The 12,953-nt window shown below is 38.8% G+C and overlaps 1 protein-coding gene across 3 annotated transcripts; it reads right to left on the bottom strand.

The window, feature by feature from the left end:
* Positions 1-1,805: 1,805 nt before the first annotated feature.
* On the bottom strand, positions 1,806-9,565 carry LOC111347009 (EGF-like repeat and discoidin I-like domain-containing protein 3). Of its 3 annotated transcripts, XM_088752049.1 has the most exons (9): positions 9,412-9,565; positions 8,666-8,690; positions 7,415-7,743; positions 6,638-6,779; positions 6,086-6,240; positions 4,867-4,998; positions 4,134-4,278; positions 3,785-3,828; positions 1,806-2,696 (listed from the first exon to the last, which is right to left on the bottom strand). In XM_088752049.1, exons 1-9 carry the CDS (start codon positions 9,448-9,450, stop codon positions 2,670-2,672), a joined length of 1,038 nt encoding a protein of 345 aa, XP_088608175.1. In that variant the 5' UTR covers positions 9,451-9,565; the 3' UTR covers positions 1,806-2,669. The 3 variants fall into 3 exon arrangements, with proteins under 3 accessions (XP_088608175.1, XP_088608173.1, XP_088608174.1); XM_088752047.1 differs by lacking the exons at positions 1,806-2,696; positions 3,785-3,828 and adding an exon at positions 2,951-3,735 and having other exon boundaries at positions 9,412-9,562; XM_088752048.1 differs by lacking the exons at positions 1,806-2,696; positions 3,785-3,828; positions 8,666-8,690; positions 9,412-9,565 and adding an exon at positions 2,951-3,735 and having other exon boundaries at positions 7,415-8,612.
* Positions 9,566-12,953: the final 3,388 nt, after the last annotated feature.

Raw genomic sequence — 12,953 nt, 5'->3', positions numbered from 1 at the left:
CTATCCCCCTTTATAAACTCTCTTCAAAGGGTTTCAAAGGGCTACTACCTGTGCACTTTCTCACGTGAAAAATTTCGAATTTTCTACACAATTTCCATGTAGATATGCCAATTTGTGGCGACGGAAATGATTTTTTTACTTCTACTCTCACCAAATTCGATGTGTCAACCTGAACATAGTTGTATAATAAGTTTTGATCACTTAAGTAATCACCGAAAAGTACGTCAATCCACGAACTCGATGACTCTTTGTATAATCGTGCCCTCTGCGTCGTTAACTAAACGACGTTTTTGTTCAAGTTACACGTTGATTGACATTTAATTAATAATTGATTTGTGATTAACAATATAAAGTCAGAAAACTGACCTTTTATCCACAGCTGAAACTCAAATCTCCGTACATGAGAGATTATTTGTTTATTTTAGCAAAAAAGCTTGTACATACATAATTTGCTCCTAGTTTAGAGCTAAATACTTACTTTGTGTGACGTCCTTAATGTCTATATTAAGCTAAAGTACACTGTGCAGGTCTGTACATAGTTACGGCACTGGAACCTAAACAGTTCAACAAAATTTTAACAATTTGCAACTGGCTTGCCAAATGTTATAATGAAAAGGTTAATGCGCAACCGAACGGAAACTTTAAACAAAAGAAAACCATTCTATTTTACCACTAAAATTGCTACTCATCAAGACGCCTAATCAGAAATTCCCCTGATGAAAATTGCTCCATTTTTTTTCCATTCTTTACTTTATCAAAATTGTTAATCAAAACGTTTAATCAAAAAAATTATCTGATTGCCCATATTTTGTCTTTTGTTTAAAACGTGCCTTTCATTCAAGAGAAAGAGCGCGGAAATTCCCTTTCATTTCTGCCTGACTTGTCAAATGTCATAATGAAGGTGAACCATGTGTACAGTACTAAACATTAGAACAGTACTGTATAGTACTGCACTGTTGTCTGTTTCGCATTTGTCTTTGGTTGACATTTTTTCATTATATCGAGGTACCTGTATAAGTTTGGGCTTCTGGATTGTGTTCGTTATACCGACGATTTCGTTCTATCGAGGTTCGTTACATCGAGGTTCCGTGGCGTACATTTTACTGTAACTTTAGCCGGGCTGAAAAGAATCGTTGGTTATACCGAGGACTTCGTTATATAGAGGTTCGTTTAATCGAGGTTCCACTGTAGATGAATTTTACGATACCGCTGACATGTCCGCCACGTGACCTATGGCGCAGTTATCCGAACTGGATGGGAATCATGACAGACTTCTCGTGGTGAGCGGATGCAAACTTTGGTAGGTTTTCAATCTCGAAATGATACATTTTAGGCTTAGGTTACAAGCAGTAGCTAACCTAGATCAAGTGTGTGCTTCAACTACCCACAGGTCTTCAATTCAAGATGCAACCATTGTCGACGTTGTAACTGTAATCAGTTGGACAGTTTCTTCTTGCACTTAACACTGATTGTAGAATACTATTAAAAAATAACAGTATTTGATTGCATAAATGGTAAAGTCCTCTAATTTCCTGCTCTTTCACTTGCCATTCTATTGCTGTGCTCGTATGTGTGTTTAGATATAAAACTGCCGCAGGGATCTCGTCGAAGAGGGTTCTAATCTCCTGCTTTTTCTCATGTTTATCTTTTCCTCTACTTGTTTGTGTATTTAAATATAAAAGCGCCATATGGATCTCGGCGAAGAGGTGTACCGCACGTCTGGTTTTCAATGTAACATGACTCATCATGGGAGTCTATCAGAATTTTAAACTAAGAAATTTTTTCGTCAAGACTTGTCATAAACCGTAGAAGTTGGTTGTTTTAATTACATCCACATTCGTTACAATAAAGGTAATCTTGCACACTTTTGTTTTTAAATCGATTAAACACGATGTAACAATTTTTTGTAGAGGCCTTTTCTCAATTGTTCCTGAAATTTATAGGCAGCCTGAATATGAACAATACTGAAATATCAGATCAAGATCAAAAAAGATTTTCATGTAAATTTGTTTGCATATGACCCGAGTAATCCCCTTTTGAACCAAAGAAAAGGACCAGTGTTGAAAAATTCGTAGACAAGTTTGAATGTGTTCGACATTGCACTCCACAATAAATATGGTAAATTCTGATGCATTACAAATTTATGGAGAGTGACATTCACATACAGCATCTCCTGGATACTTGTACTCTTTTTGCAGCTCTGTTGAGGTTTCATATTCCTCCCCAAGGCAGGTTATCATCGTTGCTGGCCACTTTAGTCATAAGTGTTTGAAGATCTTTGTCATCAGAAAAGTTTTGCTCACACAAATTTCAAAACTGACTAGTTAGGATACCGCATGGTTGCTATCACACGTGACATTCCATTTTATTCAAATGTGAGGTAGAATACTCTGTTTAAAGTTACTTATTTTCAGGGGACATAATTTTTATGATTGCAAAGCTTGTCTGTTCAAAGCCAAGTAGGAAAGCATTACTATAAAAGGGTCAGTCACAGAATGGAGAACGCCTGATCGGATGGTCCACTGGAGACACATCGGGGTTAATACGTAACTTGACTTTATAGTATATCAACTTGCCTACGTTATCAGATACTTCTTTGAAATTTGACTAATTACTTTCATCGTGACTGCCACCATCACCAAAATATCCCTCATCAAAATCATATTGAATCAAACAAAAAGTGCGTAGTACACATGCTGTAATTATAAACAAAACCATAAGGTTAGAGATGGCCATGTTTAAAAAAAAATGGAACTAAATGTTCTAAGTAAATGATAGCCAGTAAATGCTGGTAACTGCACCTTACATGAACATATCCTTCAACTTTTGATAAGTGATTGTCATTAGGGAACCAGTTTTTGGCCTGAAGAAAAACAGGGGTGTTACCTAGTACCCTTGAGTTGATAAATAATCTACCCTTTGGGCAGGTTTTTTAAAAAATAACGATAGCAATAATAATTCCTATATTTAAATGGCAATAGTAAATTACCAGTAAAAACTACATAATGGGAACTGATTATAAATTTAATTAAAAGGTAATTAGTTAAAATTGATAATGAAATAGAATTGGTTAAAATTCATGAAAATGTTAACAATGTTAAGATAAATATTTGATACTCAAACAAGACGATGTATGTGAAAGGTGAGAAATTACATCACGAACCATATATTTAGAACAGCAATTATCAGTCCCTGCAAATTTTGAAGTAGTTTATCACTGTCTTCACACTTGTTGGACATCGTCATATTCTATCCTTGTTTAAAGATTCAAGATTCAGAACGGATAGATGAAGGCTATGAAGGAGCGGGGAAAAGTTACGTCATGATGAAGATTGCATTTAGTGCTGGGAAGGATCAAAAGTGTGGACATGTGAGCAGAAATTTCGGAAAGTTTCTACTTTCATTAAGCTCAAGGTTTCACAGCATAGCTACTGTCGCAGCTACTACGTAAAAGCATCTCGGAAGCATGGGCATTTTCTCAAATGTATATGCCTTGGAAAGAAACGACCTCGTAATAATGAAAGCCCTTCCGTTCTCGGATACTGGCTATCTCACTTTTGGAGCCGCTCACTTCGCATTCCTTTAGCTGGCTGTTAAAATTAATGGACTTGCATTGATTGGTTACCAAGCATAACTGGATGCACTGCATGACGTCAGTGACACTCCGTGATGAAATCACATGACCTGGCAGTGCTTTACCCGGGCCGAACCGCGGTTCAAACAACGCTCCCGAGACTAAATGAAGGAGAGCAGAAAAAAGAAATAGTTTTAATTTTAGGCTTACCACTTTCATTGATGTGGAGAGTCCACATTGGATAGGTTGTGTTACTAAGTATGAAATAAAATATGCAACATTACTCTTGGGAGACTAGTTGGCCAGACTAATTTTGATTTAAGGCACTGAGAGGGAATGAGCTGACGGTATCCTAACTTGATCCTATCCTCAGTGGGTACTGCTGGGGGAGACATGCATATGATGGGAGGATGGTCAAACAAAAATGAACCTTATGGAAGATAATAATGAAAACACACACACACACAAACACACACACACACACACACACACACACAAACACACAAACACACACACACACGTGGCATTATGTTGCGTTATTGAAACTGCAAATAGATACCTTCTGGCCAAGGTTCGCCGTAAGCTTCCAGTTTTGTGCATGGCCAGACACTCCATTTCAACGGTATAAGGCGGAAATATCGAGCGTGAATCACCGAAATGATGTTTTTCTTTACTTCATGTGCGTTGCTATTTCCTTCTAATACCTAAAATATTTAATGCAAAAGTAATACCTATTAAAAGTAGTACTGGAAAGGAACGTTCTTAGTCTCACGACTCAATATATTATTGCCTTGCTGACTCAACGAAAAAAAAATGTTTATAATCAGAACTGTCTGGCAAGAGGCCTGTTTTCGGAACGGCTATTTATCTGTTCCGAATAGTCGCTTTTTTGGGAGGGGCACTTGTTTGTATTCAAGAAAGAGACTATATTAGTTTGTAATTCACACCATAGATAATCACGAGACAAAAAAGAGTTAACTGATTTTTGAGAAAGAAACCCCACTACTCTTTCTTAAATAGATATTTAAAAATATCGTTCAGACTCGTTCAGTCTCTGGAACTTACGAGAACCTTGCCCCAGATCAATAAATTCCTGATCTATGTGCACTGTCCAGGTGCAACTAACTTGTCGGATAAGAAAATGTTTTCCCCTCTAATGTTTGCGTGGGGGTTGGTCCGAAAGAGAGCGCTTGGGTATTATAGTTAACTGTATACCATTATTACAAAGTCTACTGAGTTGGCAGTTTTTTGTCACGGTGATATTTCTTGATTCCATGATAATTTTCTTTTACCTCTGGACTTTCCTCCCAGTTAACACCATCGTGAGACCATCTCAGTATGTATTCTTTCAAATAATCATAGTTCCCACCGTTATTTCCTTGAGTGGCAACTGCACAAATACGGTAAGGACGGCCAAAATCTATCTGCAAATATCCAATTCATGTAGTATCAGAACGATTTTTCATTGCAAGTCAGAGGTAATAGAGGATTGCATTAGGGCCTCTTCATATGAGCCCGGTTGACTGTGCTGGCCTGGTTTCCGAGATCTCGCCTTACCTCTAGATCTAAATCCTTTGTAAAATTTTCGATGTGTTCATATGAGATGGCGGCCTGGCTCGGTTACCGAGACCTCGGTTTTCCAACCGGAATCTCGGTAAGCGGGCTGGAAAAGTTTGCCATATGAACACTTCATCCCAGTTACCGGGATGAATTCTTCGCATATTCGTTTCAACCTTCGTAACGAATGATTTCGCTTCCGCAAGAAGGCGGCCCTAATGGCATCGTTTTCCTTTGTCTGATGAATTTTTGACATCATTAGCAGCCTGTTTAACTGCAGTGATACAGCTGAAAGGGTTGCCAAAGCCATGATAGGCGCAAAAGTAATATCTCAGTTGCGTTGCGCCATCTTATTTTGTTTTTCCAATTTCGCGCCAAAACTCGTCCCCAGGATCTTCGGCTTTTTCTCATCTCGGAAACCGGGCTGAATTTTCTCTTATGAACCCAAGGCGAAATTCGTCCCGGTAAGCGGGCTAGCCCAGTCAACCGGGGTCGTATGAAGAAGCCCTTAGTTTGCTTTGACTCTATCCGTCAGTGTTAAAGACCCTCTCGACTTGAACTCATGGTCTTTGACTGTTTTTCACTTATATAACAGCCTCTTTTGTTAAAATTTTCCTGTGTTTCGATTGGCTGCTACTTTCGTCTCACATTTACCATGTTGAGTATCTAATCAACCCAAGCAAACATAGACAATTAAACTCAAAGTCATAAAAGAGAGACAGCCCCGAAAAAGACTTTTGATTTCAGGAACTCGTTGCTTACAAATAAGAAAAGGTTAATACTTGGTGAAACAGAAAATACCTCTAGAAAAAAGAATATGTTCCGAACAATCGCTCGCAAGCTCATGTGGACATCCACTAGTTCATTTCTTTCTCGGCACCTCATCATTGCCTTGTCAACATCGATCTATAACTTAGCAGACACACGGCATAATCGATTCTGTTTGTTAGTTACCTGGTAGTACACACTCTCATTCGCATTGCCCGGCCAGTGTTTACACCAGGTCGTTACTCCGTTCAAGCGAGCCTTTGAAGGCACTCCCGATGAAGCAGACAGTTGAGAATCAAGAATTTCACCAGTTTCCATACCAACGGCTTGCGCAGTGCATACTAAATGTAAGTAGAAAATTTTTTAGGTCAAAAGAAGAATATAAGGAACAGCTTCAGTAGTGTTTTGTTTTTGACCAATACGTCGGCACATCGTCAGAAATAGAGTAATTTTTTGGCCATGTGGTACTAAAACAATTGTTTATCGTAGCAAGAGTGAAAGTGGTGGAAATTGTCTTATTTTTTTTTTGCTTTCCTTTTTACAGCAATATATTCTATTAATTCAGTCTGCACCACTTTTAACTTCCTACTTTAATTACTAATCGTTGATCTTTTATTGTATACGAAAGTCCTGCGCGAGGTTTACCACCAGTAAAATAGATCACGCAATACAAATCCTACCGACATTGCACTAAACTGGTTTAGAGCTTCATTTCATGTTAATCAATCCAGGCAGTACCTTGCAGACAGGTGTAAAGTTCCACCCTCATCGACACATGGCCTTGCCAGGTTAGAGGTCGGAAACGGATATACCGCGCTGTGATTGGTGGGTTAAGTTCATGATATACAACTGTATCACGGTCCTGATTTCCGGAAAACTCCTAAAGCATGAAATGGGGGTTGGATGTTAGGAATTGAGATGAGCTGATAACAAGTCTTGACGAAAGAGGCTTTATTTTTTTTCGTTATGTTGACGTCAAAATTCTTTAAATCAAAATCTCAGAAATCAGAACTAAAACGGAAACTGCACTGATCCTGTTGATCGCATAAGGAGTACGCAAAAGACGAAAACAACACAACGTGTTCTTTGTGACCAACTTAAAAGTCTGTCGCCCTTATTAAATTCATTTATTGAAAAGTGAAACCTAAAAGAGGAAACGGAGTAAAAAAAACATCAAAGTTTGTATCGTTCAGCGCGGCCATTTTGTTGTTCTGTATTTTTACTCTGTTCCACAGTGTAATGCCGACAGGAGGATTATAAATCAAGAAGAAAAAGAAGTTCAGCGATCAAAAATGTTTCAGAAATTGTGACAGATCACAAGTACATTTGAACATGGCTGAATTTATGTTTGCTGATTGTGACAGAATCAGAGGAATCATGAAAAAAAGAGTGATAAAACTCAGAAACTTGGGGCGGCGAGATTGCTGGAAACCTCATTTAGGCGCGCATGGATCAGTCATTTCTGAGAGCCGCACCGATGATGATTCCGTTAAGCAACCTTTTACTTTCCGTTACCTTGCGTAGTGACTGACCACTTTCCTTGTAATACTCAAACTCAACTCCATCAATACTGTACTGTACGTTGTATTTAGTCACCCATTGACCGTGATCATTCCTTCCTTGTGTAGCTAGGCCTGTTACACTTGTATAGCGACTGCGCAGGTCCACCTGGAGCCACTCATGAATTGTGTGTTGTAAAGCCACCCATCCTCCCGCTCCTGAACTTGGCAGAAGATTCAATCTAGCCCGGGTGACGCCGTGAGTGACTGAGTTCCATTGCGAGGACGCAGTTATTTGATCGTCCTGGATGTTGCCGTTTTCCATGCCAAGCGGAACTTTGCATTCTGAGTTTTTTTCGGAATATGCATGTTAGTTATTATAGACACCATCCTCATAAATCCAAACGAAATGCATAAAAAAATCTAAGCTTAACGATTGGTCAGCTTGCATTTTAAAGCACTTTAGGCAGTCTGCTTTAAAAGTTGTAATTTGCTCCTAGTGATACTGTCCTGTTTTTTGATTGGTCGTACGCGTTGTGATTACTATGAATCTGATTTAATGACACTAAACCGATGGGTGTCTCATTGTTTTGCATAAGGCGCTTTCATTTGCTTATTAAACAATGAAAATCAGTGAATCTAAGAAGGAAAGCAAAATCGTGACATTTTAACCTAAAAAGAGAGAGACTGGCCAAGAAATTAAATCTCACACATTTATTTGGGCCAAACTGTATTACTGATTTCATCCAGTTCATTTTTTATAACAAAGGTTTCTTCAATGTCAGGATTGGTGAGGCTCCATCTCCATAGCCTCTTTGTTTCGTTCAGGATTAGCTGACTTTCCATGGATTATCCACGCAAGCAAAATCAAGGTGAAAGTTAAGACATTTCAACTCCTGCTGAGATTTTCATCATCAAAGGGGACCTTTCACTAACTTTAGAGCGATTGCCTTTGGAAAGTGCTTATAATGGTTTTTGTTATCTTAGCTCGATCTTTTTTAGCTGTAAGTGTGTGATAATTCGGAGAGATCCCTTTGAGCAAAGCCCCGGGATGTATTCATGATTGATTTGTCGTTGAAACAATGCAAATGACCATAGGAGCGTGGGAAGTGTTCTATTTTGAACCTAGAATACAATACTTAATGTGACAGATACAGCTGTGTTACCTCTGTTCAATTTTTAATCACAGCTTGAAGATAAAAGAGATTCAGTCTGGAAATGATGGTTACTGCTGCTGGGGACATATCTCTCTCCATATCAGACTTACCTTGTTCTCCATTTGATCTCACAACCTGAAAAACAATTGAAGTATATCTCTTGTGACGATGCTTTACCTCTGGAATGTTTCTTTTGCATGTTTCTTTCTTTGTGAATAATGTACTTTGAACAAAGAAAGTGATCAGAGACGAAAACCTCCAATCTGTGTTGCCTTATGTCTGAAACTATTTGTATCCCTGAAAGGATCGCATATGTTTTTTTTTTTTTCTCGGATCTTGACAATACTTCTTATTTGTAAGAGTATAAATGATGCTTTTGTAGATAAAGTACACGCTTAGATTGTATGCATATTTCGATATAATTCACAAAACGATCCACAGTCTTAAGGAAATTACTTGCCTAGATTGGGTTTATGTAATTCTGAGGCCTGGCGAATTACATCCCGATCTTTTTTTAAACTTCTGTGATAGGACCTCACTTCAAAATAGTCTTTTAGTGTAATGATAGAATTTGGTCGGGCAAAATAAGCCGAGTAGCCCGGGCGCCCGATCGACGGAGAGAAACAGTGTATTATGAAATTAACTTGCCGATAGACCTCTCCTGATTTAGATAAACCAGTTCCTTTTGGAGCACAAAGATATATAGAGAGGTGATTATAAGTTTCTCGAGGATTATCATGTTTGATGATGGCCAATTTTTAGCGGAATCGTTCTGGCGGTTAATTTTTTACCACACTAATCATAAGTAAGGAAATATATAACATATCTTTCTGTTAAATAATAAAAATAATCCTACCAGAAATAGGAGAAAGAGACACGAACAAGGCCCTTTCATCTTCCGAAACCACTACTGTACGTTACGAGGCATTCCAGAGAATTAAAAATTGCAAGAAATAAATACCACCGCTCGAAAATGGCGAAAAAAGACTTCAACGCTGAATTAGAGCGAAATTTCTTAAAACAGAAGAGCCACAATCATTTTTCGCCAGATTAAACGAGTGTGCAGAAAAAACCAATAAAATTCGTCATACAGACAGACTCCCTGAGGTTGTTATCATTTCACCGGGTGTGTAAGTTATCAAGGTGACAACGTTAATGATTGTGATTGGGGCAATAGCCGATAAAAAATTCACCGTTTACCTTGCAATCACCTGTTTATAGTCTGGGCAGGTGATACCCAGACTGAATGGCGCTAATAAACCTGTTGATAACAAACTGTGAAAAAAAAGATGTGAGATCCTACAAATTTAAGTTATCACAGATTCTGACTAAAAGCCTTCAAAAAAAGTTGAAAGCTTTCGGACAGAGAGAATTTCAGTTGAAGACGACAAAATGTTAAATTTGCATAACATGTTGACGGGAAAACAAAGCCCAATAGTTGCATTTGCCCGTCTAAGCTAAATGAATGAGTGCACACCGTAATAATGGTCGGGATAACGCTATCATTTAGATGGCGCTGGCAGAACGTATTGTTAATAATTATCCGCTGGATAGAGATATATCCGTAAGATAGCTCTATCCGCCCTTAAAAAAACTGGTGTGCCTAGGTCCTGAGAAGACTTAAAGAGTCCATGGCAACAAAAGCAATCTCTTTGTTTCACTTGTACTATGATAATTTTCACGACTTGATTTTGAGCAGAAGAGTTTTCTGACAATTTGGAACTTGTACAGCTGATAGTATCAGTGAGGACAAAAACCAAATTATTTCTCAAGGCTTGCATCCCCTGGGAACAAGACTGAATGAAGACAAATTAAAATAATGAGGAGAGTTTTGTTGACCTCTCTATGAAAATTGATGATCTACACCTATAATTAGATTTTAGAGGAATAACACTAAAGTCAAAAGAGACTTTGATACTGCATATTAGGTAGTAATGGGCACCAACCTGGCTGCTATTTAAAGAAATTTATAGACGTTGTAAGAAATATACAACGTTTTTGAAAGACATGTTTCGGCATGCATATGCCATCTTCAGTCGATGAGTAGTTGGGTGTGAACAATTGAATAGTATACAAGTAGATGAATAAATTATTTACAATATGATGTGATACAAAAGCGGGTACTATTTACAACGTGACACCAAAACATCAAGGTGCGAACTAGAACGCTAGAAAAATGTTATAATGCTGTAATTTTTTGTTAAGTACAGGTTTGATCTTATTTATATAAAAAACTTCTTTGAGTTTTAAATCAATTGAGTCGTTAGCAGAATCCAGAATACTAAAACAAGAAGGCTTTTGTCGGCTATTATTCTAAAATAGCGAACCTTTAACTCCGACAACTCACTAAGCGCTTTTGCAAATCGGACCTAAATATCAAACTAGTTTTCACTTCTTTTAAAATTAAAAGCATGTTTAGTGTTAAAGATCGTACTCCTGATGCTCTAAAATCCATAGTAGTTTACCAATTTTCTTGTGCGGGATGTAATTCCTGTTATATTGGCGAAACTACTCGCCACTTTTCTACTAGGGTAAAGGAGCACACGGAAAGCGATAAAAACTTGCATATTTTTAAGCATTTCAACACATCTCCTTCTTGTAAGAACAAATGCTCCCCTTCTTGTTTAGTATTCTGGATTCTACCCCCAACCCTGCAGGAGACGGGATCTCCATTTGTTCGTCTCTATCCGAGGAAACTAGAATATCTAACCATTTCTTGATGTTATATAAAGGTAGCAAATTCTTTTAAAATATTTTAAGACCTTTATTGTTGGTCCGGCCGGGACTCGAACCCTCGACCTCCCGCACAACAGTCCAGCGCACTATCCATTGGGCTAACTGGGCGGCGGTCTCCATTTTACAGGAGACAAATCGTGTATGAATCACTCAAGAAATTTATAAGCTCTAATCCTGGAAGCTTAAACTCTCTTAAGGAATACGACTGATCACTCCTTGTGTTACGCGCTCAAATCAACCCAGATTAAACACAAGGTTGTATTTATTCTAAAACTCCGAGCACATGGTTTTTCCTTCTTTTTTTCCCGACACTCATTGCGGTTCATGAACTCAACAAAACATGTCACGCACCCTACATACTTCCCCACCAAAAATGAAAGTGTTCTTCTAAATATTACAAAACTATTTATCAGAGTTCTCTGCAGCTATACTGTAAATGTTGCTTGACATGCGCCTTGCGTGCTTTTGGTCTTTTTTTTTTAATTTTATTTTAATGTTTGGGTTTTATACGAGGTTGTATTGTTGCATGTATTGTTGCACAGATTGTGTCCTTTTCCATTTCTGCAGTACAGGTTTCCATGTATGCACTGAAATCTAGTGGTAGGCGGGGTAGTACATCCGCTTCAATGTTAGATTTGCCAGGCCGATACTTGACGTTAAAATTAAAATCTGTCAATTCTGCCACCCACCGGTGCCCTACTGCGGACAACTTAGCTGACGACAGAATGTGAGTTAGTGGATTGTTATCGGTGTAAACAGTGAAGAAGGTGGAGTAGTAAAAGTAATTACGGAACTTCTCAGTTACCGCCCATTTGAGGGCAAGGAACTCAGATTTTCCCGCGTGCATGTGATAATTTTTTCTCTGATGGAGTTAGTGTCCTGGAGGCATAACCTAGAACTCTCAGCTTCCCATCCTGTTCTTGATACAATACAGCTCTAAGTCCCTCTTGCGAGGCGTCTGTGTGAAGCACAAATGTTTTCGTAAAGTCGGGAAATGCCATCACTGGGGAAGAAGTCAGTATGTCGACCAGCATGTGAAGCCGCTTCTGATGTTCCTCTCTCCATGTTACCTTATGATTACTGGACAATAGATCAGGGCCAGCCATTACGTCGTACAGGGGCTTAGCTATGCGTGAGAAATCGTGGATGTATTGCTTGTAATAACTCAGGAACCCCAGCAGTTTACCCACCTGACTCACTGTTGCTGGTTTCTGTTTCGCAAAGTTGTGTACAGTGGCCGTGTCATCTGGGTCTAGAGAGTAGCCATCGCCGGAAACAACCCGCCCCAAATATCTAACTTGTCGTTGGAAGAACTTGCACTTTGATGGCTTTAACTTTATCTCATGTTCCTGTAGTCGACGTAGGACTTGTCGGACATCCTGAATGTGTTACTCAAAGGTCTTACTTTTCACCAAGACATCATCCAGGTAGGGAATACAAATGTTGTCACGTAAGCCGTCTAGACATTCATTCATGCACCTTTGGAATGCGGCCGGTGCATTCATTAACTCAAACGGTATTCTATTCCATTGATACAATCCCCAGGGGGTCACAAATGCAGTCAGGGGGCGGCTTTCCTCTGTCATGAAGCCTTGATGGTAGGCCTTCCCTTGGTCCAGAACTGTAAACCATTTGTTGCCGCCTAGGCCATTAAAGATATCC

The sequence above is a fragment of the Stylophora pistillata genome, chromosome 3 (genome assembly GCF_964205215.1).
Source record: "Stylophora pistillata chromosome 3, jaStyPist1.2, whole genome shotgun sequence".
NCBI classification, from domain to species: domain Eukaryota; kingdom Metazoa; phylum Cnidaria; class Anthozoa; order Scleractinia; family Pocilloporidae; genus Stylophora; species Stylophora pistillata.
The sequence above is the reverse complement of the archived record's forward strand: the minus strand, read 5'-3'. Positions and strand labels throughout refer to the sequence as shown.

What these genes read in the sequence shown, in the direction of transcription:
- LOC111347009 (XM_088752047.1), bottom strand. Translation starts at nt 9,450, where the DNA reads ATGAAAGGGCCTTGTTCGTGTCTCTTTCTCCTATTTCTG. An exon ending in GTCTCTTTCTCCTATTTCTG is followed by an intron (nt 8,691 to 9,411) that starts GTAGGATTATTT and finishes ATTGTTTTTCAG; the next exon opens with GTTGTGAGATCAAATGGAGA. An exon ending in GTGGTCAGTCACTACGCAAG is followed by an intron (nt 6,780 to 7,414) that starts GTAACGGAAAGT and finishes TTCATGCTTTAG; the next exon opens with GAGTTTTCCGGAAATCAGGA.